Here is a 26,894-nt window from a genome sequence, read left to right as displayed (position 1 = left end):
CGCGCGTGTGTGTGTGTTGGGGGATGCGTGGGTGCGTGCGTGCGTGCGCGCGCGTGAGTGTGTGTGTTTGGGGGGTGCGTCGGTGCGTGGGTGCGTGCGCGCGCGTGTGTGTGTGTGTTGGGTCGCCGGGTGCGTGCGTGCATGCGTGCGTGCGCGCGCGCGCGCGTGTGTGTGTGTGTGTGTGTGTGTTTGTGTGTGTGTGTGTAGGACAATTCAACAAAAATATACATATACAATTAGACAAAACAAATACATGTATTTGTTTTGTTACATTTATGTTTATATTATTTTTCAACAGAAATAAAACCTTCATTTGCATTACTGTATAGTAAATATCAGACTCATTTAACAGTTAAAGCTTAAATAAGTCTTTGCTTACTATATTGATAAACAGTTGTCTCTGATTTTGTCACTATATCGGGTTATATAAGTCAGTGTAACTTGCTTGAGTGTCCCAGATGATGCGAGATAAACCATTTGAGCTATATTCCTTTAATTTATTAAGATAGACACTCTGACTTCAAACTATTCTAATGGACAATGAATTGGTATATTGTATTTTTCTGTCGCGTTTTGTGGTGCATTGTTTTGTTAAATAGTTATCCAATGTACAATTAAACGTTTGGATAAATCGGTCAGTGAATGTATGAGCTTCCATAAACAAACATCTTGCAGGCTCGAAACAACTAAGTACTTAGTTTATGAAGCACTTGATAATGCCAAGTAAGTATTTGCATTTGTTTCTGAATATATAGGTACTTGACAAAACTATTCAACCCAAGGTAAAGTGTGATTTAATGATGTTTACCCTATGGTTATATCAAATTTCACGCTGCAATTCAACGACGAATTAATGACAAAACATTAAGAAAACTATAAATAATGAAGATACGGTACCGAAAACCGGGTGCCCCAAACATAGACTACAATTGACAATTTAAACGTATCATTTTTTTTTCAAAATGGCTATCGTATTTATCTTTAAGATGATCACAAATTACAGTAACATCCGCTTTAATGCAATCGACCACTTCACATTTACATAGAAACACGCCTCTCTTTACTGAATTGCGTTGCATCTTTAAGATTAGTTGCGTCATAAAACATGTGCGAAGAATATAAAAATTGTATTGGCAAAGAAAAACATTGTTTCAAGTTTCAAGTTTTATTGGCAACATTGGCAACACAAGAGCCTTTGGCCATGAACAAGTAACATAAAACATGTTTAGTGAGATGCATACAAAGTACAAAGATTTAAACAGTACATTTAACTTTTTTGTATGTTCTTATACAACAATATACTTAAAGGTACTAAACTAAGAAGCGACTGCATCAATGGAGACAGATCGCCTCAACATAGCATGATATATGAATTTAGTCAGACATAAAATATTAATATTTGATGACATTATCTTTACAAATTTACTCGATGTATTCCATGATCCTGAAATACTGTAAACGTATGTCGGAGTACAAAGAACAGCATAGTATAAAGTGGTATTCAGATTCAACCATACTAGTATAACTTGGGTTGCGAATTCATAGTATCAGACCAGTGCTGTACAAACTGATCATAAAGACGTTGCCTTAAAGAAACAAGGCAACATTTATCAATATTATTGCTATACCAAACATAGCTAAATTCAAGAGAGTCTAATAAATTCTTAACAGATTTAGACCAATTACCTTTGGCATTGCTATACAGAAAAGAAGCATCATTCAATTGTTCATTAAACATGTGATTTATAAGCGGGGTTGGGGGATTTTTTACCTTGCATAAGAATTTAAGTGCTATAATTTTACAGTAAAGATAAAGGAAAACGACCCAGCTTGTGTACGAAGGCCCAAAATATGTTTACAAAACCTGAGATGAAGTTTTTTCAACCTCTTTCATATCACAAGCTCCCCAGACCTCATATCCATACATAAGGATGGGGGCAATCATGGAGTCATACAATGACAACTTTGTCCTAACATCAATCTCTATCCTACCAAATATTGATATAAGGTGATTGTATGCTTTTAAAGCTTGATCTTTCAGTGACTAAACAGCATTAACTAAACTTTCAGTATTATAGTAAAACTGTATACCTAAGTAACAAAAACCATCGACAATTTCAATAGGTTTAGTGTCGATAGTCCACACAAAATGATTTAATGATTTACGTTTTTCGAAGATACATATTTTGGTTTGAAGACCCCAATTGCATGAATATCTCTGCATAGCATCAAGCTGGTTCAGTAGTGAACACTGCGATGTCGTCTACAAAAAGATACATATACGACGACAGGTCATGAATATCACTATTGGTCAGATTATCAAAATCTACATTGTCTTTGATATTATATATAAACAAAATAAATAGAAGAGGAGGCAGTGGTTTCTATTATTCCGAACCAAGAGAAATATCAAAGATATCTGAATATGACATACCATACAAATCTTTGACACATGCCTTTACATTTGCATATAAAAACATTATTAACATTTCACTACTTATATCAGATTGGATTAAATTAATCCATAATGCATCATGTATAACAGTGCCAAAAGCCTTTTCATAGTCAATAAATGCACAGTATAATCTACGCTTCTGTAATAACACTTTTTGAATAATAGTGTGAAAAATAAATATACAATCCACCGTACTGCGGCTATCGCGAAAGCCAAATTCGGCATTATTTAATTTATTATTAGTTTCACATCACTTATTAATCCTATTTCTCAACGATAATGAGAATATTTTGGCAATAACATTGACCAACGTGATACCCCTATAATTAGAAGGATTGGTTGTATCGCCCTTTTTATGGATAGGCATAATAACACCTTTAGTCCAGGCGTCTATATCTACACTATCTATATATCTATACACTAATTTGCAGGGTTATGTTTCCATATTTCATTAAATACCGCAGGTATCATTAAGAGGTCAATATATGGTGGAGCAAGGCCGTTGCGTGATAATATGACTGAGCGACCCATTAAGGCCCGAGACGTAAGAATCAGCCAGGTTCTTGCAAGTTTTAACTTCTTTATATATATACTACACATATATTACTATAATATGTTTTCGTATTTGTTATTTTTGCTATAATAGTATTCGTTGATCTCAAACTCCAGGCTTGTATTCCTATCGTTTTGAGGCTATAACGACGATGAGATCGACTTACCCTCAATTTATTTTGAGAGTACACCATTTTATCTCTCGAAACACATATAGCTTTTACCCAAACGATTGCATATTGTTGTTCACTTCCCATTGTTAATTTTGTAATAGAAATACCATTTCCATTTGCATTGTTAACAGCTTGGTTTGGACGGATTACGCAAGCTCTGAGCCAGATAATTTTAATCGACCCTGGCCTCATATCGCATGCACAAAATCATGAAAACCCTAACCATGTGTTACTGTAGCAAAAATATGTATAAAACATTAATACAGTGAACGCAAATACAAATCACAATGTCGCATCTCCCTGTGCAGAAACGGAATGTGTCTTAAGAGTTTAAGGTATTTTTGTACACAATATGAATGCAATTACACTAAACAGTGTTTGTATTTCAAACTCAAGTTTGCGAAAGAAACAAGTTAGATATAAGGCTCCATTAATTTCAAAATATATAATCGTTGTATTTTAGTATTGTAAAAAGCAAATGTTTTTGGCAATCATCTAAAGTAGTTATTTAGTTGTTTGAGTAACACTGAGAAATCTTTAGTTTGACCTTATAAAAAGTGTTCAAAGTACACATATTTTAATGAGTGCATTGTTTTTATGCATAATTTTATATATAAAAAAGAAACGGTTCACTTTCGGGCAAAACTTCCACTATTGTCTCTAACGCATACGATCAATATTCCTCTTTCTAAAACAACTCCTCTATCATGTTTGATAGCGACAGCGCTGTGTGGAATTGCTTCGATTATCTCATTTTGGAAGCTACGTTTGTATTAGAACAAATACAAATTCATATAGTAAAACACTTCCAAATTCCAAATGAAACACTCTTTATCATTACTCAGTATCGTAAGCTTACGTGCGTTATTCAACCAATATTTACACGTAACTTCCATTCCTTAAATGAACTGCCGTTCGGCAATTGCGGTTATCATCCGATGAACGCAACATCTTCGGATATGTTCGGATCGCAATTCATCGCATAACAATATATACATGAACATTGTTGATCTTGTTGTTGTTTGTTTTGTGTCAGCAGGTCCCGTAAAATAAAATCAACATTTAAGAAAGTGTTAATTTATGATATATTGAATGTATTGTTGTCATCAGTGTTTCAATTTCGCGTTTAAAAGTGATTTCAAGTTGTTGATCTTTCCCCGCGTTATTGTGACGTAGTTTGATAAACTGTGTCCGGTTACAGTCGGGTCGTTCTATTTACAGAATGGGTTAGAAAGAATTACTGACAGGTTTTCCTATATGAAATGTGGTATTTTTTAACAATTCTTGAATGAAATGATGAAATAAGTAATTAATTGCGGGAATGATGTCATTATCGGGGATATGAACGCAATTGGGCTGGTCAAAGTACACACTTTGGCCAGTCCAATTGCATTCATACCCCGAGAATGACATCAATCCATCAATTCATTTCTTAATAAACGTGTTTGTGCCGTTATGATTTTTTTCACTACCGTTCGAAGACAATATGAGGTTTTAAAATGTTTCTTACTGTTTGCAATATCAAAGTTTGTGCGATATGTTGTTTGAAGACGCCAACTTTACTCTCCTTGTTTTAGTCAAATGTATTGTCCTTGTACTTTTACACGTTTAAACAGTTAGTCATTTGCCATATGCTAAGTATATGTTTTATCAAAAATGTGTTTGACATCTTTAAAATGAACCCCACAGCAAATATAATCAACTTTACATTGACAACCAAACAAACAAGCAAACAAAACAATTTAAAACCTTTATATGTCAAATTTCATGCGATAATAAACAATGGCATTTATGTATTATTGTTCGTATGAAAACACCCAAAAGTAACCCGATGCAAACTATATCAAAAACATTAATTTCAGATAAATCCATGAAAATCTTGCTATACGTCAATGTAAGTGATGTTTAATTGTACAACATGGACTATATAACTTTTTATTTTGATACAACGGTGAAATAAATCGTTATTAAGCCTAATGCAGTCGTTGAAATTGGTGTTTTTTAACACTTAAAATGAGGTCAAATCAAAGGTTTGTCATTGTTACTGAATAAAACTATTTTACGTGACAGGCAAACTTATTTTGGTTTTTGCAATAGCAAAATACAAAAACAACGATTAAATATAATGATATTAACGGAGCCTCATTTATAGGTTTCTTTTATCCTGTGGATATATAAAAAGATTTTTCGTACTTTACTTTCGTACGTTCGATATGCAACCACGGTTTAATCCGATTGCATCCGTTTTAGTACTGAAGGAGCTTTGTCTTCGGTCATAACAAATAACTTTTTAACAATCGGAACATGTGTCCACACATTGGGCAAACATTGTAATTTGTACAATATATAACTTCAATCATCGTGTGTCATGTACACTTTTCTCCTTAAACTTTACAATATTTTGTTATAATTTATAATAAAATAAAGTATTAACAGCAAGTTTCCATTTCAAATTGTGTGTCTTTAAGTACAACATCCAAAAGTAACGACGAAGACCATGTAATCTTATTATGTTGGTATATGCAGGCATCTACATGGTAAATGAAAATAAAACTTATAAGTTATTCTTAACATACTTGAAATGGTCAAAGTTTTGTTCTGAGTTTGTTTTGTTTTGTTTTTTGGACCAGATTATTTTCTAATGTGCGATAAATTATATGAAAACCGTGCAGAACAGTATCAGTTCAGTAATTTATTTGCTAGATACTTAATATTTCTTTGAGATTATTTGCATTGATTTCTAGATTTGAAGATCATTGAAGTACCCATTCGACCTTAAGTAGATTGAGATTAAATAATGTTTATTGTCAAGTTAGATTTAAATGAAACACAAAACAAATAAAGTTAGTGTTTGTCTCTCAGATACATACCAGTTAGCCAAAACTGTTTATTTGCCATACACAAGAATATATATTAATACAAATGTAGCACACTTAACCTGCGTGTGGACTTGGAGAGACATACGAACCCGTGCGTATTATATAGCTTTCCATCAAGCGATTGGAAAAACAGTTGAATGACGACCTGTCAATGGAATAATGAATAACACGAGACGACGCACTGCATGATTTAGAGTTTTGATACTTTGTAATATACGGTAGATAAAACTGAACTCAAAAAGTATCGTGAGGAGGTACGATTACCGTACTATTACGTCCCAACCGTTCCATGTTTGAATCGACACCTGCCGGTTTACCAAGCTGACAAAGGACCAATGACAAAGCCATGTCAAAGGGATTTTAAGATATTTGCCTAAATGCACCAAACCTTATATTGATATGCTATGTATTGAAAACATATATTGGTATACAACGGTTGTGGACGATTTGGACTTTGATGATATTTACAGCAGTGCTAAAATCGTCGCCCTAATAAACTCACTTTTGCCAACGACACATCAAAAACTACTTACAAAAAAATTAACATCAGCATTTTAAGTCAGCAATTCTACTTGAAATGGAATCCTTTCGGTGTCCCAATTTCTAAATGTTATACTACCTAAACATAATATCCATTGATGAATGTCAATATAGTATGGTTGCCTTCTGCATCCTGCTCAATTGCTCGGTACTTTTTGCTTGTCTTGCAAGATCGGCTATCGAAATTTAGTTAATCTATTAATAATGCTGCCATGCATTCGTATTTCTTTTATAAAATATAGTCCTAGTATTGGTCATTTTATCGTTTGATTGTCAGCTGTCGACTGGTCATTTTTATACGGGTATCTTTGTTAACCTCATTGTACAACTACGTACAGAGCGCATTTTGTTCCGATTAGAGGAGAGTAATACTTACGTTTCACTGCAGCGTTTTTGAATTTATTAACTTTGTTAAATAAATAACAAATATAAATTTAAAAAAAATAAATACAAAGAATTGTCTAGATCAAATATAGTTAATGCCTATATTTCGTGTAAAACGTTCGCAGAATACTGAAATTTTGCTTTAGTCTATCAGTTCACGTTGTAAGTGATCATATTTGTTTTAGTTATCTCATGATTAGGTCGAATTTCCAAAGTCTGTTCGTTAAATATGTTACATTCGTATTATGTTGAATTAAGCATAAAGTCAAACGAATTCAAACAAAACTAAAATGCAAAGATTGCAAATTTTATTGTTTTTACAAAACAGGTCACGCAAAGTAACTTCAATTCAATATTTGGTCCCTTGAGGTTAATAAATCTGTCAGATAAAACAGCAAATGAGCTGCATGAAGCTATCAATAATGAAGTAAGCGCCGAACGCCAAGAGTCTCAGTGTCATTCAATGAGCGATAAAGCTTTTCAAAAGTAATTGATATCTTATAGTTGGTTAAAATGCTCTAAAATCACATTCAGTATAGCTACATACTATGACCGAAAAGAATGTCTCCGTTTATTTGATGTCATTTGTTGCAAAACTCATAAATTGTTATACCTTTCTGCAAATCGCCATTATAACCTTTCAAAGTTAAACGGTTTATAACATAATTAATAACATCATCATTTGGTTTTGATTTCATGTTCTAGTTAGAAATGCCACTCTCATTGACTGCTGCTTAAATGCATATATATTTTTTTTCAATACTTCATGACTACAAATATGAATGCTAAAGATCTAATGGCGGAGCCATTACAGTAACATTAATGTCGGGAATATTGTGGCCACGAAGCTATTAATTGGGAATGGGAAAAAAACTGATTTAAAGGGATCGCTCATTTTTGGGCATCATTTTTGTTTTCTTCCCGGTAATACATCTAAAACACTTATATTAAAACTATTTTAATATTTGATACCGAACTTGCAGAAAAAAAAAAAACATGCTTCTGGTTTTAGTGGGATATGTACCCACGCCGGTACACCCAATGCATAATTAGAAAACTGATAAAAAAACTTACTATCACAAGGACTCATGCACAAACGTTAGGATAACTTAACTTTTAAGCCTTTTGTTGGATCGCGTTACTAACGCTATTCAAGCTGTGGACCTCAAAGGCAATATTTGAGCTTACTTCGTCATTTGTTGGAGGTTTCGAAAGTAAGTATTTTAGTTCTGACACTCCATATGATTTCCCAAACTTTATTTAATCATACAAAAAAGCGCATTGGACAAAATCATTTAGGGGTTCCCTTAAAAACTAATATACATATTTTTAAGTTCAAACTTAGTTGTTCATCTCCTTTTCACTAATCTATGGTTGATCCTTCACATCTATTATCCGAGTTCGAAAATGTAATAGTTCGCCCCTCCTTATTCAGGAGCAAACACAAACATGACGATCATGTGCACCACTCATTGGTACTTATTTAGTCGCACGTCATCATTCACCAATCATCATAGGACAGCTTATTAATTGGAAATTTCTTGACGCGCTGTAGAACATCGGGTGACAAATGGAAAAGGTACATTAGATCTTTCCTATCCAATAAAATCTATTTTAATTGTTTCATTTGCAGGTTTTAATCGCATTATATCATGATTGCTAAAGCAGATGCTTATACTCAATGCCGTATTTATGTAATTTTTCATCAACGTAAATTGAATGTTCTTATGTCTTAGGTTACAACAACGATATTAAAATTATTGACATTCCGTTTGAATTAACACAGGCACACAACTGTAGCTCAAAATGTTTTATTTACTATTGCTTTTGATGTTATTTTTCTTCTTCTTGTCGTTTTTAACAATCGTTTTTCTTGACAATAAAATCCCGAAAAGCAGGGATATTGGTTTTGATTGAGGATGCTATTGGAAAATAATCATCTATTCATTCGAGATATACGCGGTGTATAAAAATGTCTTTAAAGAAAATACAACTGTCCCGAATAAACTAATAATAGCAGTAATGTTTTTTTACGATTTGTAATGTTAAGCGAATATCATTGTTTTAACTGCATTAATTGCCTTGACATTTACTCTTTAGCTTTATGCGACGAAAAAGCAATAGAAAATTGTCTTTTTTCAACAGAACGGAAAAAAATCGGCGTTGATACTCTGCGTTCTTGTGGCATTGCTCTATGAGGAGATTGAAGCAGGTTCATTATTTATGTATTTAATTATGAATATAAATCACATAAGTTTTATTCATACAAATCTATGAAAAAATAATAATAAAGTAATTTAAATAACATAACTTACATTGAGATATCCTGAATACGGAGTGGTTGGGTGACCTTTTAGGATAGATGAACGTTGTCTTCAATCAGTCGTCAACAATTGGTACTTCTAAAATATTCATATATATATTTGGTGACACGGACTAAAGTATGCAAGCTATTTTATATATATATATATATGTCTGTTTTGAATCGATGACCTGAATTTGAAATCATTTTTCGTGATTTATCATGTTGGTTGCTCTTGGGAGTGACTGCACAAATGATCTTTGAGCTGTACAAAACGCCGAGTGTGTAGATTGAACACATAATTTGCCTATTCCGATGGATATACACAACAGAATACCGCCTGCAAAGCAAGTAGGTTATACAGGGTACTGCAACTAATGATGCAGTATGTACAAGTATAATAGTTCGCAAATATGATTGAAACTGTCAACTGTTATCGTGATTTTTCAGCATAATTCAGCAAATTAAGCAAATAAATTAATCGCCTGGAAAAAAACAGATTTCGAACATTTTTTTTATCAAACTTTCCTTTGCATTTATTGGTAATAGCATTCTTTCTTTTTTTTTTCCTTGATTGAAATAATTCTTGATTAAAAATGACAAAAACATGATCGTGTTAAAAATATTCTCAAAGTGCTAAATTTATGTGGTTTCGTTTTGTATTCTAGTCATTAGAAGCCACCAGAATGAGTCAAAATAAAATCAGATTCAATGTCTTCGAAAACCAAGTGATTAATCGGTAGTATTAGTTTGACGATGAAATTACATATGAATTTATTATAGATGTACAAACTTCTACAAAAGAGTTGTCATAGTCTATGTGGCATGTTGGGGGTAATTAGGAGTTCCGACATTATCCATGCGTGTTTAAATAAAGCAATTCCAGCCTATCCGCTCAACAATGTAATGTGGCGTCATTGTGATATGCTTTTAAAAAGATATTCAGTTTACTTAGTGAAAACATAGTGACACAATCATTAAATCTACTCTTTCCAAGTAATGGTTTAGCAATTATAGTTCTTCTCTATTTTAATTGGAAGTATACTATAATATTGGTATAGAGTCATCTTCTATTATATGTGAAAATATAGCACACACAGGTATTGTATTGTCTACTATCAAACAATTATATATTATTATAGGTGTATATTTTAATTATATTTTTGTTGAAATAGGCCGTAGAATTCTATTCCTGCAATCATATTAGTAATTAAGCGAAACGGTGTAAAAAGTATAAAACATTTCAGATCTTGGTGGTACATGTGTTACCAACGACGACTGTGCGAATGGAGTCTGTGATACCACCAGAACAACGAGCATTTGCGCTCTCGGAAAAATATATTCAAAAATGAATCATCCGATTACATTACTTTAGTTGCGATATATAATCATTAAGTGTGTGTTGTTTCCAAAATATCGTTTCACTCCATATCTATATTTATCAAATAAACATGTAGTATTGCGTTCTTCTATTCAAATTGTGAACAGGTGACACAGACTGATGTGCGGCACCAAACGCAGACAAATGTGTATTGAACGCCGAATGTACGAGCGACACCTGTTCATGTAAAACGGGTTATACCGCAGCAGGCAAACTCTGCATTGGAGGTAAGATTGTTTTCAAATTTAGCATTAGAACTAAATCTTATAGTTGTCTGTTTTTTAACAGTATTCTCTCTCGAACTTATGAACTAGATTTCTCTCTGTTTGTTCGTTATTAAACCTTTATTCGTACAGCGTTAGGATCCGCATGTGAAAAGTCTTCTGGATGTGGAGAACATGACATATGTGATAAACATGTCAACCCTGCGAAGTGTGCTTTAGGTAATGTTTATAAGCATATGTAGTACAAGTAGTACACCACCGGGTATTTCAATTTAACGAAAGGAAGTTAGATACACACGCTGTTAATTGTTTGGTATACCAGCAATTATTAGTATCATTGTTTTTAATACCCGCAATTAAAACAAATCTGTATTAAGAACCATTCGCTTAAGAGAAAGAGCAATGCGACTTGCATAATTTTTATCTTTGAACCAATGCTTGAGAAATGTTAATATTAAAGTGACCTATAGGCCCCATGAGCCGGTTGTTATTTTCATTGATATTTTTATTACGACATTACATTTATGTTATGTGCATGTCGCTATGAAACACAATTACTTATTTAAAGTTGAACAACGTATTGATTTACCACAGCGTGAATGTGTTTGTTACACAAAACAAATACTTGCTTACCTTAATATAGCTACCGGTGGGAACTGTGATGTCGATGATTCCAAGTGTATGACCCACTCAGAGTGTACAGCAGAAACATGCACATGCACATTTGTAGATGCTGATGAAACCACGGAACTATGTCCAGCACCAAGCAGCGGTAGGCACACAAACATAATCAAAACAGCACAGTAGACATATTACAGAAATCAATTGTTGTTTTGGTACAATAATTAAATTATTACTATTCTTTGTTCCGCATTTCTTTCTTTGTTCTCGTTTTGGTTTATCTGGTCTTTTAGCCGGTCAATATAAGTCTTAAATTGTGTTGTTTTTTTCATATCGCAGGATTACGTGAATCATGTTCAATGCTTGTTGTGTTGATGTGCCTCTGGTTGAGTCAGCTCTAACAGCTCAAGCCAATACTGACGTTTGGAAATTGATCGATATGTATGTCATATTGTAAAGATCTTGTTTGAGGCGATACCTTTCAAAATGTGACTTTGTAAAAAATGTTAAAATGAGTGATTATGTATAAAAGCAAATAGGATGAACAATAAGTAGTTAATTTAATAACACATTTTGACTTCAACTTATTTTAAACAAACTGTAGCCTGTATGTACGGTAAATAAATATTTGTGTTACACGAAAATGCTTGGATACATAACACCAGTCCATGTTCTTTTTGCAAAATTAAATGTCATCTTTTTGTGTTAAATACAGAATTTTTAACTCAGTATTTATGTGCGTTTAAAAGACATGGCAATATAACTATGTTTCTGCTTGTTCAGCTTTAAGTCGGACAAGGTTCAATTAGAAAAAAATACGATTTCTTCAACTCTGGTTAAAGATGAATGTACAGAATTACAATAATAGTTGATAGTATAAATGTTGAATCAACAACGCATCTATTTTCTGTCGTATTTGATTGGAGGTGATGATATCTGCGCTGCTGCATATGTGATTATCCTGGTCTTTTTCATCGTTCCAAAGTTGCCATAGATATTTTAGTGGTTTGTGGCTCCTAAGTTGAGAAATATTCAATCACAGAACTGGCAAAAGCGTTGGAATTTTAAGGTATGATGAGATTAATTAGATGTTCGAATCTAAATGCACATGGATTTACTATATTTAAATGCAAAATACTGATTTGTTTAAAAGTCATGTAACGGATGCATTTAAAGTGGGGTTAAGATAAACAGATCTTCTAAAATAGCTATGCACTGTATTTAGGTTTCATGATACTAGGAGCTGTTTCTCACTGAAATGTTTATCGGGGGTCATAGTTATATAACATGATATATCAATGAAATGACTAAAATGCTAAAATACTTATATTTGTGTTGTACAATTATCTAACACTTAAAGCATAAACAATGCGGATAACAACGCTGCATATAATCTATTTTTGTTTGACTATTTGTTAAAATTTAAGGTTGTTTAATACACCGATGGCTACTGAACGCTGGGCAAGATCTATGTATGACATGCGTGTTGTGAATAGTATTTATCTAGAAATATTTTACGAATAAACAGTTTTCATTAAATCTTTGTCGAAAATCTTATTCTGGCATCTCAGCGAATGCCATAGTAATATGGAGAAATTCTACATTGCTAGTCTAAAACTGGCTCGACGGCAAATTAAGAACACACGTATCAAGGAAATACAACACATGTACACTTGTTGATCGCGACACGGTATTAAAAATGTCTATATTATTGCGTAATTGAGTAACAATTCCATCGAATAATTGTAGAACAATAACAACATTGAAAGCAATACGTATGCTTATTATCGTAGTTCGCCTTATTTAATGGCACGCATACTATGCGACAGAAGATATAAACCAGTTTGATTATTTCCCGTCGAGAGTTTACCAAAGAAAAGCAAAACAAAATCAAAGAATACAGCACACACATTAATAAACGACATTGGGCGCTGCAATCTACCTCACGCTTACAACTTTCCCCAATCTGTGGTTCAACAAAAATGCTGAAATTAAATACATTACATGCACGCAGCGGTCAGATGGCACTGAAATAAAAATTTAGGGCGGAATCACATACAAAAATCCAGTCCATTAAATTGCAGTAAGTTATTTAAATGGACTTGCGAGTGATTGCACCAGTTTCATGCCCTGAATATGTTTAGCAGCCACTAGTATTACCAAAACATGTTTCCAAATAGCGTATTAATCCATTAGAAATTTGGTCAAATTTAACATTTTTCAACCCACCGACTAGCAGACAACATTGGTGAATGTATATAAAATTGATTGAATGAATGTTCCCTTTGATGTGAAAAAAATAACATTTCAAGAGACAGATTAAACCAATATTTGCCGCCAGAGATGTCTACAACTTCAAATCGAAACTCTAACTGTTGACTGCTACCATTACACCTGCAGAGTAATGATATTCAACGGAACAGGGTGTAAGAAACACAATTTTTCTTGGCATAGGTTTGATTTTCCTATTAGTTTGGTGGGATTGATATAAACTACATGTATTGGCTATCGCGGGCTAGATGGAGTTACTTAAACACACATAACGACGTGCAATGGACACTGGTCTATTAGGAAATAGTACAGCACTGTATGTTGACTACCAATAGTGATCAAAACAGATCATGTTTTCAAGTGTGCCTTAATCCCCATCGTGCAACTTAGTCTAAGTAAATTAAACAAAAATAACATAATATTTGCTTGTGAGATAGAGTCATAATAAATAACTGACGCTATGCCATGAATGGTATTTAAAGTGTCTGCATTTACTAACGTCTGATACAAATAAGAGAGATAGTGTATTTCGAATAATTGATCATTTAATTATTAATCTACACAAATGTTTAAACAAATGTATATATGTCTTTTCCATATATTAAGCAAAACATTACGTTCTCTCCCGCTGAACGCCTAAGATACATTATTGATTGTTTCAAGTGAATGATTTTAATTTAAACATGTAAAAACAGCCATCTTAAATGTGAACTTTAATGTGCTAAGGCTTGTACTTTAAGAGAAACGAAAGTGCAAACCATCTCAAAGGACGCCCTCCCTGTTTTAAGACACCAGGTTTAGCGGAATAGAAGAACGCAAACTATCGCAAAGTGCGCCCGACTTATTTAAGGACACCAAGGTTTATGATAAGTTGTTGGACGTAAATGAAAATTTAAACCAATTGTAGAGAACCGCAACTTTAAACACAGTTTTAGCCAACTGATTATGTGCCATACCTATCAATTAACGGAGGCGACATGGCAGGTTATCAAACCTGGCCGACAGATTCTGCACATGCACATATGCCGAAATGTGTTGATGATTGGACAAATGCTTCTAATGTTATAGATCGGACAAGACTATTCTATCATTCTGGACCTCATGTATTACAGAGCGGCGAATATTTTGACCATGTTTCAAAAATTATTGCAGAATATGTGGCTTCTAGCGTCAGATTGTATGAAACTTCAGGTTTCAGGTTATCTTTTGACCAGTTAGTACGTGTAAATAATGTTATTGGTTAAAAGTAATTAAGAGAAATATCGGCTAATCAATTATCATTTTACCAAACCAAATAATTAGTGTTATACACTTGTTGTAGCTTGTAAACAAATGACAAACCTTTACAAACTTTTGGCATAGTGGCCAAAACGAAATAATTCATACTTGACCAGCACTGAAGCTTGATCTTAATTTCTCAATAACAAATTTGGACAAAGTTTTCTGGACTATGGTTCGAAATGTGGCCAATAGTGGGTCCAAGATTACTATTTGCCACAGTGACGTACTGTTTAACCCAACATAGCATATATAAAATCATGATCTAGACTTAAATACTCATGCTTAAATTCCATTCACATCTGGAAGGTATATACAAACATGATTACTAGATGTTAAGGTTATTGTTTTTCTTTTGAGCTTATGATCTAACTTAACTAGAATGATCAGAATTTCCAATTTAAACTTGAACTTAGATTTAATTAAATCAAGTCTGAGCAAGTTCACTGTTTAAGGTACAATTCATAGCATTATTCTGACCAAATTGCATCATGATTTGATAGGAACATATGTCAAACCTTTTGTATTCACAAGGGGGTTGTATTGTTTTGTCTTATACCGAAATGACCTTTACAAAACAATGACCAATATTTTATGGGCACTAGCGTATCAAAAAGAAGGATGTCAGCCGCGGTAGTGCACGAAGTCAGATGATAGACACGTGGTGAGCATTTACTTTGAATAGTTTGTGCTTCAACATGACACACGGTCAATTTGGTCAAAGTTTGATAGTTAAGGGGCCACAACTCGGGATTGATAAAAAGAATATTGCTGGTTATCAAATCTGTCCAAGATGCCAGTCTCTAAAAAAACATTGTATCCAAATTTAGTAAACTTTGGAATGAAAGGCAGACTTAGTAAAGTTTTTCCCGTATAAGCCCTACAAAAAAGACCATAATTCCGATTTGACTGGTACATGTTGACTGTTTATCAAACTCGTTTAAGATATCATGCCAATACAAATTGTAATCAAGTTTGGCAAAAAGTTTAAAGTTTAAAAGTATGCTTCAGTTGCAATAAATACACTTTCGACAATAGGGGCCATAACGAAACGATCTGGCTGAGTATCAAATTTGTCAAAGACAATTTACAAAAATATTTCATCCACGTTTGGAAAAGATTACTGGATAACAAAAGTACAAGTCAGGAAGCGGAGTATTGGTGGATCCTGTCCGCCATAAGTGTTCGCAACATTTAGTCTAAAACCATACACGTGTACAAATCGTATTGGATCTGAAATATTTGAAATTGACATTTTCGGAAAGAAAATAACTCACAAATTGCTAATAGTTATAGGTTTTTTATTGAACAAATTATCTCTTACAGTATTTTGCTTCGTTCTTCACTAATTTATCAAGATTTTCATTGTTCTTTCTTTAAAAAAAAACTTAGAACAAAACGCCGTTTTCAGACAATTTTTCTACTCAATTGGCAATGTATGGACGCCACCTTAGATTTCTCAGTCTACACGATGCATTTGTTGTTATCTATTCCGCTACAGCCTCAGACAAATATTTTGATTACATTGACTGGTTAAAACTCTTGTAACCACCTACTCCCTTAATATATATACAATACAAACTAAAGGGACACACTCAGTAGCCAGAAGTTTAACGAAGAATATTCAATATATAACTTTTGAAAATATAGTTATAAGTAGAACTGACAATTACACAAAATACGTGTTTGTTTTGTTATATGTGTGGTTATTATAATTTTTTTCACAGAAATGAAACATTACAGTGACATTCTTATTCAAAATCAACACATACACAAGTATAACAAACATAAATTTTGAGTAATAAACCTTTAACTACTTACTTAATAATGCACTTATGGAAAATATTATTTACTGATAACAAAATTGTAGCCGTGTATTTAATAGCTGAAAACGAAAAAAATGATGGTGAATGCTAAAAGATTTACTGTGATCTACTATCGCCTCATTACGTATAAATACCATGTTTTCTGCTCATTTCTTTCAAATTAAATTCGGTATCCTTAATAAGGACCATTGTTTTTGACATTTATTTATCCTTTTCGGAATATTAAAATAATAGTTTTAATTGTGGTAAATCTTATGTAAGAAAAAGGTCTTTAAAGTTTATTTAAACTTCCTATAATTATATTAAATTCATTAATCAATGCTAGTTATGTTGAGAGGAAATTATCACAGTTGTTGAATAAATAAATTATAATAGGAAACAGATTGTAAATAGTTACACATGTTGTTATTGTAGTCTTATAATTAATGCTACACAAGGTACAGTGTAACGTTGATAATGCTTTAGATTCCATATACTAAAACTCTGCAGATTTGTGACAAAAAAATGTAATTAATTTGCTCTGCACTTGATAATGCGAAGTTATTATTTGCATTCGTTTCCGAATTTAAAGGTGCTTGATGTAACTATTCAACGCTTAGGAGTTTGTGATTTAATGATGCTTATATTCTAGTTATATATTAAAATGAACTGTTTCTCTTCAAGTTTCTGACACACAATGTCCTAAATTAATGACCATTAGTCAACACATAAAGTGCTCCAGACAGCAAACTTACAGTATATGTAATCTATCTTATATTTGTTCTACTAAGATCATCCAATTGTTCTGTCAAAAGATTTACAATTTATCTTAGATGAGCTGCGTTAATGATAAAAAATAGCAAACTATCAATGATTTATGATACGGTACCGAAAGACGGATGCTCCAGCATTATCATTCAATTGACACTTCAAACGTAACAATGATGCTTTTAAAGCAAATTGCTGTCGTATATTAGTTTATGATGCTCACAAATCACAGCAAAATCCCTTTAATGCAATCGACAGCTACAAGTGTCATACAAGCACACCTCTGTTTACTGAATTGCGTTTCCACATGTGCAAATAATGTATAAAATTTATTACGTTGATGCAAATAGTTACGTATATCTAATTGGCGTATGTTAACTTACTGGATTATGTTTCAATGTATGATTTAATTCCGCAAATATCATTTAGATGTTAAAGTATACATCGCGGAGCTGAGTAGTTACATGATCATTTGCCCGAAATACCAATAACGACCCGTGGCGTAAGCATAGACAAGTTTCAAGTAGTAACCTCTTTAATGCATATATTTCTTATTTGTTTGTTTACTTTTTTATAGTTTATCTCAACTAAAGGCTTGTATTACTATCATTTTGAGATTCTTGATAACGAAGAAATAAACCAACCCTTAATACATTTTAAATATAAGGCAGCATATATATCGAAAGACTAAACTGTTGGTATGGACTGGTTTCGCAAACTCTGATCGAGATTTAGTGTTCCCAACGCGTCATGTTGCTTTTATCAACGTGTGAATTATCTAGAGGCGGTTCACAAACCAGACAATCATGATAGGCCTGGGCATACCCTAATGCCAGATACGTTACCAGTATAATTTTCAAATGGATCCAGATGATACATTTAGCTATAGTTAAGATAAGTAAGTGTTTTGCATTACTATCACCCATGTCGAATGAAAAACAACCCTTTTTCATACTTTGAAACCTTATTTTTTGAGATCCCACAGATATATCCACATTGTAATGTTAGAAACTAGAAGGTACGTCACCATTATAATCTTATATTATTCGGAAACACTATCTTAAATTATCAGTTATCTTTTCACATGCCTGAAATCGGTTTATTATATTTTAAAAAAACTATCGATAAAGGCCCATCTTTTATGACACTAGATACGTTACTACCAGATACGCTATCATTTAAACAATCAAATCACTTTAATTGGCATCGGATAGTACTTGACATGCACCAGACACATGTTTATATGTCAAATGATGTACACTAATATGATTAGGTCGCGTGTCATATCAGGGAAGCTGTTTTTTTGTTATTTACAAAATCGCTAGGAAGTTCAACACACGGTGTGTTTTTTGTTGTTGAATTATTACATATGTCATCCATTCAAAATGATTATTAATGCTCGTGATTTATATAGTATTCATATATATGTGTCTATAAATGTAGTAGTTTGAAAATTTAAACCATTACTGTGGATTTGAATATACTCGATCTAAATAACGTATCTGGTCATTGAAGTAAAATGAACTTGGACAATGTAAGCATTAAAGATAAACATATACAATTCAGTTGCACATAAATTATGTGTGTTCTTAGGAAATAATGACATAGTTTAAGCAGTTTAAAAGCAATATAATGGCACAGACATTGTATAATATGATTTATTTTGATAACAAAATAATCGAAGAGAATTTATTATAATACACACCATATGTGGTGATACCCGGCAGAAATACTTCTTTGGTCATAAGAGAGGTAAAAAAAACAATAATCAAATAATCAATCAATCAATCAATCAATCAATCAATCAATCAATCAATCAATCAATCAATCAATCAATCAATCAATCAATCAATTAACAAACAAACAACAAATCAAAAACGTTTAAAACATTTTCATTGACATGTCTTGTGTCACTGAAGCGAATAAATGATTTGAGGTATTCAATGTGACGGCTAGGAAATGCATGATGTGGAAACTAATGACAAAGGCAACAAAGGTGAACTTAGAAGGTTGAACATTGTTAACTATCTATTTTAAAGAATAAATGGAAATTGAAAAAGTAGGGTTCTATTAAATTCAAAAGTTTAAAAATTAATTTAAAATTAAATATGAATCTATAACTTTAAAAATATTTCTGAAAACGTGTTGAAAGGCTGCAAGTTTAGAGATTAACATATTCTTGCAATCAGTCACAATTTTCTACGGTTGCTTTGTCGCGGTAGATTACCGGGGGGGGGGGGTGCGTGATACGTGGAAAGAGTAACGGGAAGTTTACCTCACCCTCACTCATAGAGATCTGGAATTACACTCGAATTGCAACTCCCTGATGGTGAACTTATTACTGTCTGTAGTTTTTCATATAAATTTAACACGCAAACTTATATAAATTATTTCATATAAGGAAATAAAATGTGGTATTGAAGTATTGCAAAAACAGCATTAAATATAAAATAAGTACAGACGTTAGAAGAGAAACACACGTGTAAGCATAATTCGGAAAAAGAGGTGTAAATTATAAGACATGAATAGAAAAGAGTACATAACTTTTATATGTTGATTGCAACGTATCTGGTTTATAGCTTTATACCGTTATAAATTCAGTTTAGTTCAACTTTTAATAAATTTTCCCATGTCAAATTTTGTAAATAATATGCTTTGTTCTTCCCAAAAAGTCACAATTAAAGTTTGAATGCTAACTTTTTTTGGCTAATATGCATTTTGAATTAATGCAGTCTTACGTAGAATCAATAATAAGTGGAATACGATCTTAGTTGACAGGACAGGTAAGATAATGTTGCTAGCAAAGGCCTATCCTCCGTCTTTGCGGCGTACGAGGGAAGTAGCAATTCCTGTTAGAGATCTAGCTAGACATTTCAATTTGTTCTCTCTCGGTCCACTCTATCACTTCTCGAACAACGTCTCTAAAAATACGGAAGTGATAGTGAAACTCCATTTATATTTTTATATTTAACTTAAAAGCGCAAATTTACCCAGAGTGCAATGGCTCCTAGACCACACAGTCAGAACAAGATGTATATAATAATTATTACATAACGCTTTCTTTATACAGATATGACTTTGGAACGTGATCTCCTGTGAAAACAATCAGATTTTTTTATGAATGCATACAATCATTTGTTGATCTTTAAATAGCTCAAATAAGTGCATGATAGGCAGCGTTTGCGATTCGCCAGAACAAACAAAAACAAAGTAGCTGCGATAAGTTAAGAAATCCATACTCTAGACAATATACTGTTTAAATGCCTTCGGCTTCTTTTCGAAAGCTGCCTTAGGTGAATCCTGCAATACAGAAAACAACGGTGATTGCACTGGTGACAATGTCGTATGTGATGCAACTTCCACAAAGTGTGCCTGTGCGACCGGATTAACAGAAGTTACGAAAACCTGCAAAGCAAGTGAGTAATAAAACGAACGTACCGTTTTTTTCTAGACTTAATTTAACAACCAGGGACCGATAATTGTGGGTTAACTGCTTTCTGAGCAACACAACCTCGCAATAAAATGGGCATCATTTTACTTGCATGAACTACAGTTCCAAACATATTTCCATTGCAATATCTCAAATAGAATATCATTTTTGTCCATACAAGTCTACTAACTGCAAGATATTAATGGTTCACTATTTCTGTGTTAAAAACCGTCCCGCAAGGCGATGGCTAAACAGGAATCATGATCTTAATCACACCAGGTTTTGCACCTTATAAAACTATGGTGTGTATTCCCTTTTATGAAGAAAAATATGTTTTGGCAAATATTATACTGTATTATTTTAAGAATAAAATGGAATAATGCATTGTAAAGAACAATGTTTAACATAGCTAACAAGTATTACTTAATCTTTATTACGTTTCAATTTACTAAATACTTTTATCGTAAAAATATCAGCACGTTTTATTTAACTCTGGCCAAATTTTTCAGCGTTAAAAACAGAACAAAGCATTTATCTACTAGTAGATCTTAAACCCATATGGTCAAATATTATACAAATAACGACAAAACTAAACACTCATGCATGTATACATATATGACACTCGATCTTATTTAGCAATGCACAATCAAAATGATCACAAATAAATAAATGTTATGTTTAACTGATATATTGCACATTTAATACTGCGTATAGCTATACTAATATTAACTATTCCATTATGTCTTTAATAAAAACAACATATAAAAATGACTGTGTTAGATGAAACAATTAGTCGTAAAATCAAACAAAAAACTAAAATAGCCCCTTGCACTTTAAAAAGTATCTTCATATATGGCGATAAAATATTAAGATTCCAGGTTTCTAAACATCAACATTTCATAAAATAGAGATTTGAAATCATAATATCGCTATATAATTTCTAGAACTTTCAACTAAAAAATATTACTTAGCCTATATAATTTTACATGCTATGTACATCTATAACATACACTAACGCAAATGATTACGTTATAGGTTAAACGCTATCATAACTTATACATTTCAATGTTAAAATAAATATTATTTTTATTGTTAAAATATCTATAGTTTAAGCAAATGAAAATGAAATGTACAATATAAGCCAGCTTGGCCAATCGCAGTACTTTATTACAAATATTTAGTCTCAATGTAGTATACAAGTTTCATGTTTTTTTCGTTTATCTTAACTTCCCCGCCTAATCAAAGGCTGTTGATCACCCGCATTCTTCAGAATCCAATGAATGAAAACATTATTGACATCTATTTATAAGCAAGCTAAACCAAGTCAGTTCACGATTTCCGACAGGATCTGCTATTGAAAGCCATAAATCTTTCAGCTTCAAAACAAGTGAAACGTTGCCTCACGTACAGCCTAAAACTTAATTGAAATTCCCCATTAAAAACAAGATAAATGAGCTTTCGCGAGCTATCCTCAGCTCGTAAACACTGTATACGGCGAGAAAAATGCCCCACCCCCAAACAAATAAAATCTTTTTTTATTTGATTTATATTTAGAATGATTTTGTATTTCACTGTTTACTCTTATGTGATAGCTTCGTGATATTGTCAGGATAATATATTATCAATTGTATTTTAAATATAAAATTCAATGTTAACATTAATATTATTGTTACAAATATCTTGCCGTGTGTATATTTATTGCGTGTATTTTTGTCTAAACAGATTCGCCAATCAATCAGTAACCATGCCGACAAAATGATTGATTATTTCAGGTCATTTCCAGTAAGGTTTTAGTAAACGTTAACCATACACAATGTGATAAAAAACGTATGCTTCACATGCTATATATTTATGGCCATGTTTTAACGAACGCTTGTTTTATGCCAGATAAAGTAATAACAGACGCGTGCACTCCGGCTGACAATTTTTGCACCACTGTGGGCACGGCGTGTGTTGGTGAAGGCGGGAGTACAAGTACAACAAATTGTCTCTGTGACGGGGACTACGTGGCTAAAACAGATAATAGCGGTTGTCTCAAAAGTGAGAGCACACTGAATTGTGTCATATTTTCATAAAGCTATGATTGATGATTGCCGATAATAATTTTAATTGCGTTGTTGCTATTATTCCATACGAAACAAGAGCAGTAGCCAAAAATATAATGCGATCTTGATAAGTGACCCAAAGATATATAAGATAACAAACAAAACGATAAACTGGAAGCACTGTTCACATCCGTAAAAAGGGATATTTTTAGAAATATTGTCATATACCAGAAATGTTTTCGACTACTAACACCTGGAAAAATGGGTAGTCCACGGATTTATGACCTGACTGTGCATTCAACGGAGGGAATAAATATTTGAATAAAGAAATGAGAATATGAATTACCAGTATTAAGTATTAATTCGTAAAATTACAGTAAATTTCATTGTTTTATAAGATAAAATCATATGTATGCTTAACTTAGAATGTTATACACATTACTTTTAGGGTTTAAAAGTAAACAGATTGTACCAACCAACATGAATTACTGTTAGCCAGGAGGGATTCATTTTTTTAGCGGCTTGGCCCTGTAGTTTACATTTAACTGCACATGCAACACCAAAAATGTGTTGAATTTTACCAACACTTTAAGTGCGTGTGTCTTCGACTTTAAAATTTCAAACGATAGGTTGTTATTATAACAAAGATCGGAGGCGTAACAACTAAAAACTAACCGGACAATACTATTGATTAACTTGTTTATCACGATTAAATTTGAATTGAATTTTATTGTTTAAACCCAATCGGGTTAAGAAATAGTTATTGCTAAGTGAAAACTTAACAGAGGTAAGGCGATTTATGAAATAATCTTTTAAACTATAGTATGTAAAAATCTAATGTTGACATTATAGTCACATTAGTATTGACGTATATACAAAATTGAGTGTGTTTTTGTCGGAACAAACATTCATCAATCAATCAGTAATCACGCCGATAAAATGATTGACAAGTTTAGGTATTTCCCAGTAAGGTTCAGTAAACGTTCACCAATAAACAATATAATGAAAAACGTATGCTACACTGGCCATGTTTTTAACGAACGTGTGTTTTATGCCAGACAAAGGAATCGGAGAGGCGTGCACTGCGGCTGATAATGTTTGCACTACTCTGGGCTCGGCGTGTGTTGCTGACGGCGGGAGTACAAGTACAACAAAGTGTCTCTGTGCTGATGACTATGTGGCTAATACAGATAATAGCGGTTGTCTCAAAAGTAAGAACATATTTTCGTATTTCATAAGCTATGATTAATGAATACCGGTAAAAAAATCAATAACCTTGTTTTTATTATTCCATACAAAACAAAAGCAGTAGCCAAACATCTAATGCGATCTTGTTAAGTGTGCCGACGATAAAACAAACTAGAAACACTGTTAACATCCCTAATAACGAATAGTTTAAGAAATATTGTGATATACCAGAACTGTTTTCGACTTCCAACCCCCGTTTTTATTTGAGTAGTCAATGGAATTTAGAAGTGATAGTGTATTTAAAGAGATAAATATTAGAATAAAGAAATGAAAATACTCACTGCCAGTAACAATATGTAACAATACGATCATAGATGCTATTATATAGATGCTTAACCTAGTATTACTTTACCTTTAAAACGTCCTAAATGACAAATTGTAACTATCTAACATTCACTGGCCGGGGTTATGTCTATCCATCTCCAATTGATTGTAAGCTAACACAAAACTGCCGTTTAAAAGTAGAAAGCGACAGTACATGCAGTGCGGAATCGGAGTGCATAGCCCATGATGTATGTTTAAGTACAAAATGTCAGTGTGCCACCGACTTCACCTCAACCACCGACAAAACAGAATGTCGTAAAAGTATGTCGTTTCTTTGACCAACCAGCATAAACTCCTGTTAACTAGGAGTGATTGTTTCCATTGAAAGTTACAAGGTGGAAAGATCAGCTTTTGAAATCAATGTTTAACATGTATATTATCTGTGTAAGTTGTCTAATGTGTATGTATGTAAATTTATAATACCTGACAGGATAATAGTTATTGTTTGTCTGTTTAACATGTCCCTGTGGTTTCCATTGTACGGCACATGAAGGAATGAAAATGTGTGGTACGATTCCGAAACCTTCGACCACCGAAATCCGATCTTAATGCTAATGTAATTTCAATGTTTAGAGGCGTTACAAACAAATTAAAACGGACAATAAAACTGCCAATTCAGTTTGTTTATCAGAGTTGAATATAATGGAATTTCATAATTGAAACCCAATTGGATTAAGACATAGTAATTAACATTTCATATTTGTATCCTTTATGGTGTTCCTACATACTTGTATTAAAAAATGTTTGAATTGTATAACTAATACCCTAGAAAATTAAACACGTTAATGACCTGGTCCCTGTCAGATGGACATACTGATATGTTATTATATACTTAAATATGCGGCATACATAAATGAAGATTGAGTTTTACTCAACAGACTTGGGCACATCATGCGGGTCAACAACTGTGTGTGCCGATGGTGGCGTTTGTGATATCAACTCTGACTATCCAACATGTGCTATGGGTATGTTCTATATCACAATGTCGACATTATCAATGAAAACTTCAGAGCAATCGCTGCAAAATGAAAATGTTTATAGCTGGGCAATACATTCTGCCATTGGCGACATTTTATCTTAGGGAACAGAATATACGCCTTAGTTTAACTTAAATGATAACACATGAATCTTTTGCATTTGTATTCAGGGAATGGTGGAACATGCGATGCCGACTCGAAGTGTGTAGCCAACTCAAAGTGTACAGAGACAAAATGTACCTGCACTAACGGAGAGGCCGATGAAACAACGAAACTGTGTCCATCTCGAAGTGGCGGTAGGTATAAATGCATAGTTAAACAGCAACCTACATGACACAGAGTTTCTTCGTGTTAATAACCGTTGACGAATTTCTTGGTGATGCTAGTGTTGTTCTCCGTTTGCTATCTTGTTTGGGCTTCCTTTATCTTTTATATTTTCGTGCATAGCATTCTTGTCTTATATTTTGCTCTTTTAATGTTCATTTTGCAGGTTTACGAGAATCGTTTTCGATACTTGTAGTGACGCTGTGCCTCTGGTTGAGCCTGTTCTAACTGCCACTGGAAACTATTAGACTGCAGAAATTACTGTCTGTTATGATTAGAACTTCGTGTGATATAAAGATAATTATTCATCTTTCATGTATGGTTTAATAACCTGCTCTTTATCATATTTCCTTAATATGTATACAATGTAAAACAATTTGTGTATATGCCAATGTAAAACATGTCATGGAATACACATTAAAATATATAAGTCAATTTAAATAGAGTAAAAATATTATTAGGCCGCATCGTATTCTTTTTTCGACGGCTTGACTGTTGCTCTTTTTAGTAAATCACAATAGTAATATTTCTTAATGAATAACGAACTGCTTCGATTACGTAACAATGAAGCTAATAAAGCTGTATTTCAATATAAAATATGGTACGAATATTTCATTAGGGCGTTACCTTTTACAAGTTTCTAAGTGTACTTAGTAATGTTCACAATTTTCATTCCCATTATACATTTTATGGGTAAAGTACGTTTGTTTAGGCCTGCTTTCGTTTTAAAACTTCATCAGAAAATTATACTTTATATTCATTTCGGCCTCTGAAAGCAATTCAAAATCCGTAGAAAAATCTTTTAATTCGTGTGACCTTATATCAACCACAGAGACTTGAATGTATGATGCAGATCCCAACAGCTGCCCCTGGCTTACTTTTAATAGTTGCCTGTGGCCTCAGTTGGGTAAAA

The 26,894-nt window shown here is 32.9% G+C and overlaps 1 protein-coding gene across 1 annotated transcript in view; it reads left to right on the top strand.

Annotated features, from left to right (window-relative positions):
- The window catches only part of LOC128230826 (cell death abnormality protein 1-like), a 42,587-nt gene extending 16,378 nt beyond the window's left edge, over positions 1-26,209 (top strand). Inside the window, exons 8-11 of the mRNA XM_052943269.1 lie at positions 24,167-24,319; positions 25,559-25,645; positions 25,828-25,953; positions 26,148-26,209. Of these exons, the coding sequence (XP_052799229.1) occupies positions 24,167-24,319; positions 25,559-25,645; positions 25,828-25,953; positions 26,148-26,209 (428 nt within the window). The remainder of the gene's footprint in view (positions 1-24,166; positions 24,320-25,558; positions 25,646-25,827; positions 25,954-26,147) is intronic.
- The last annotated feature ends 685 nt before the right edge of the window (positions 26,210-26,894 follow it).

The sequence above is a fragment of the Mya arenaria genome, chromosome 4, assembly GCF_026914265.1.
Source record: "Mya arenaria isolate MELC-2E11 chromosome 4, ASM2691426v1".
Taxonomy (NCBI): Eukaryota; Metazoa; Mollusca; class Bivalvia; order Myida; family Myidae; genus Mya; species Mya arenaria.
This window is presented reverse-complemented; position numbering and strand designations above follow the sequence as displayed.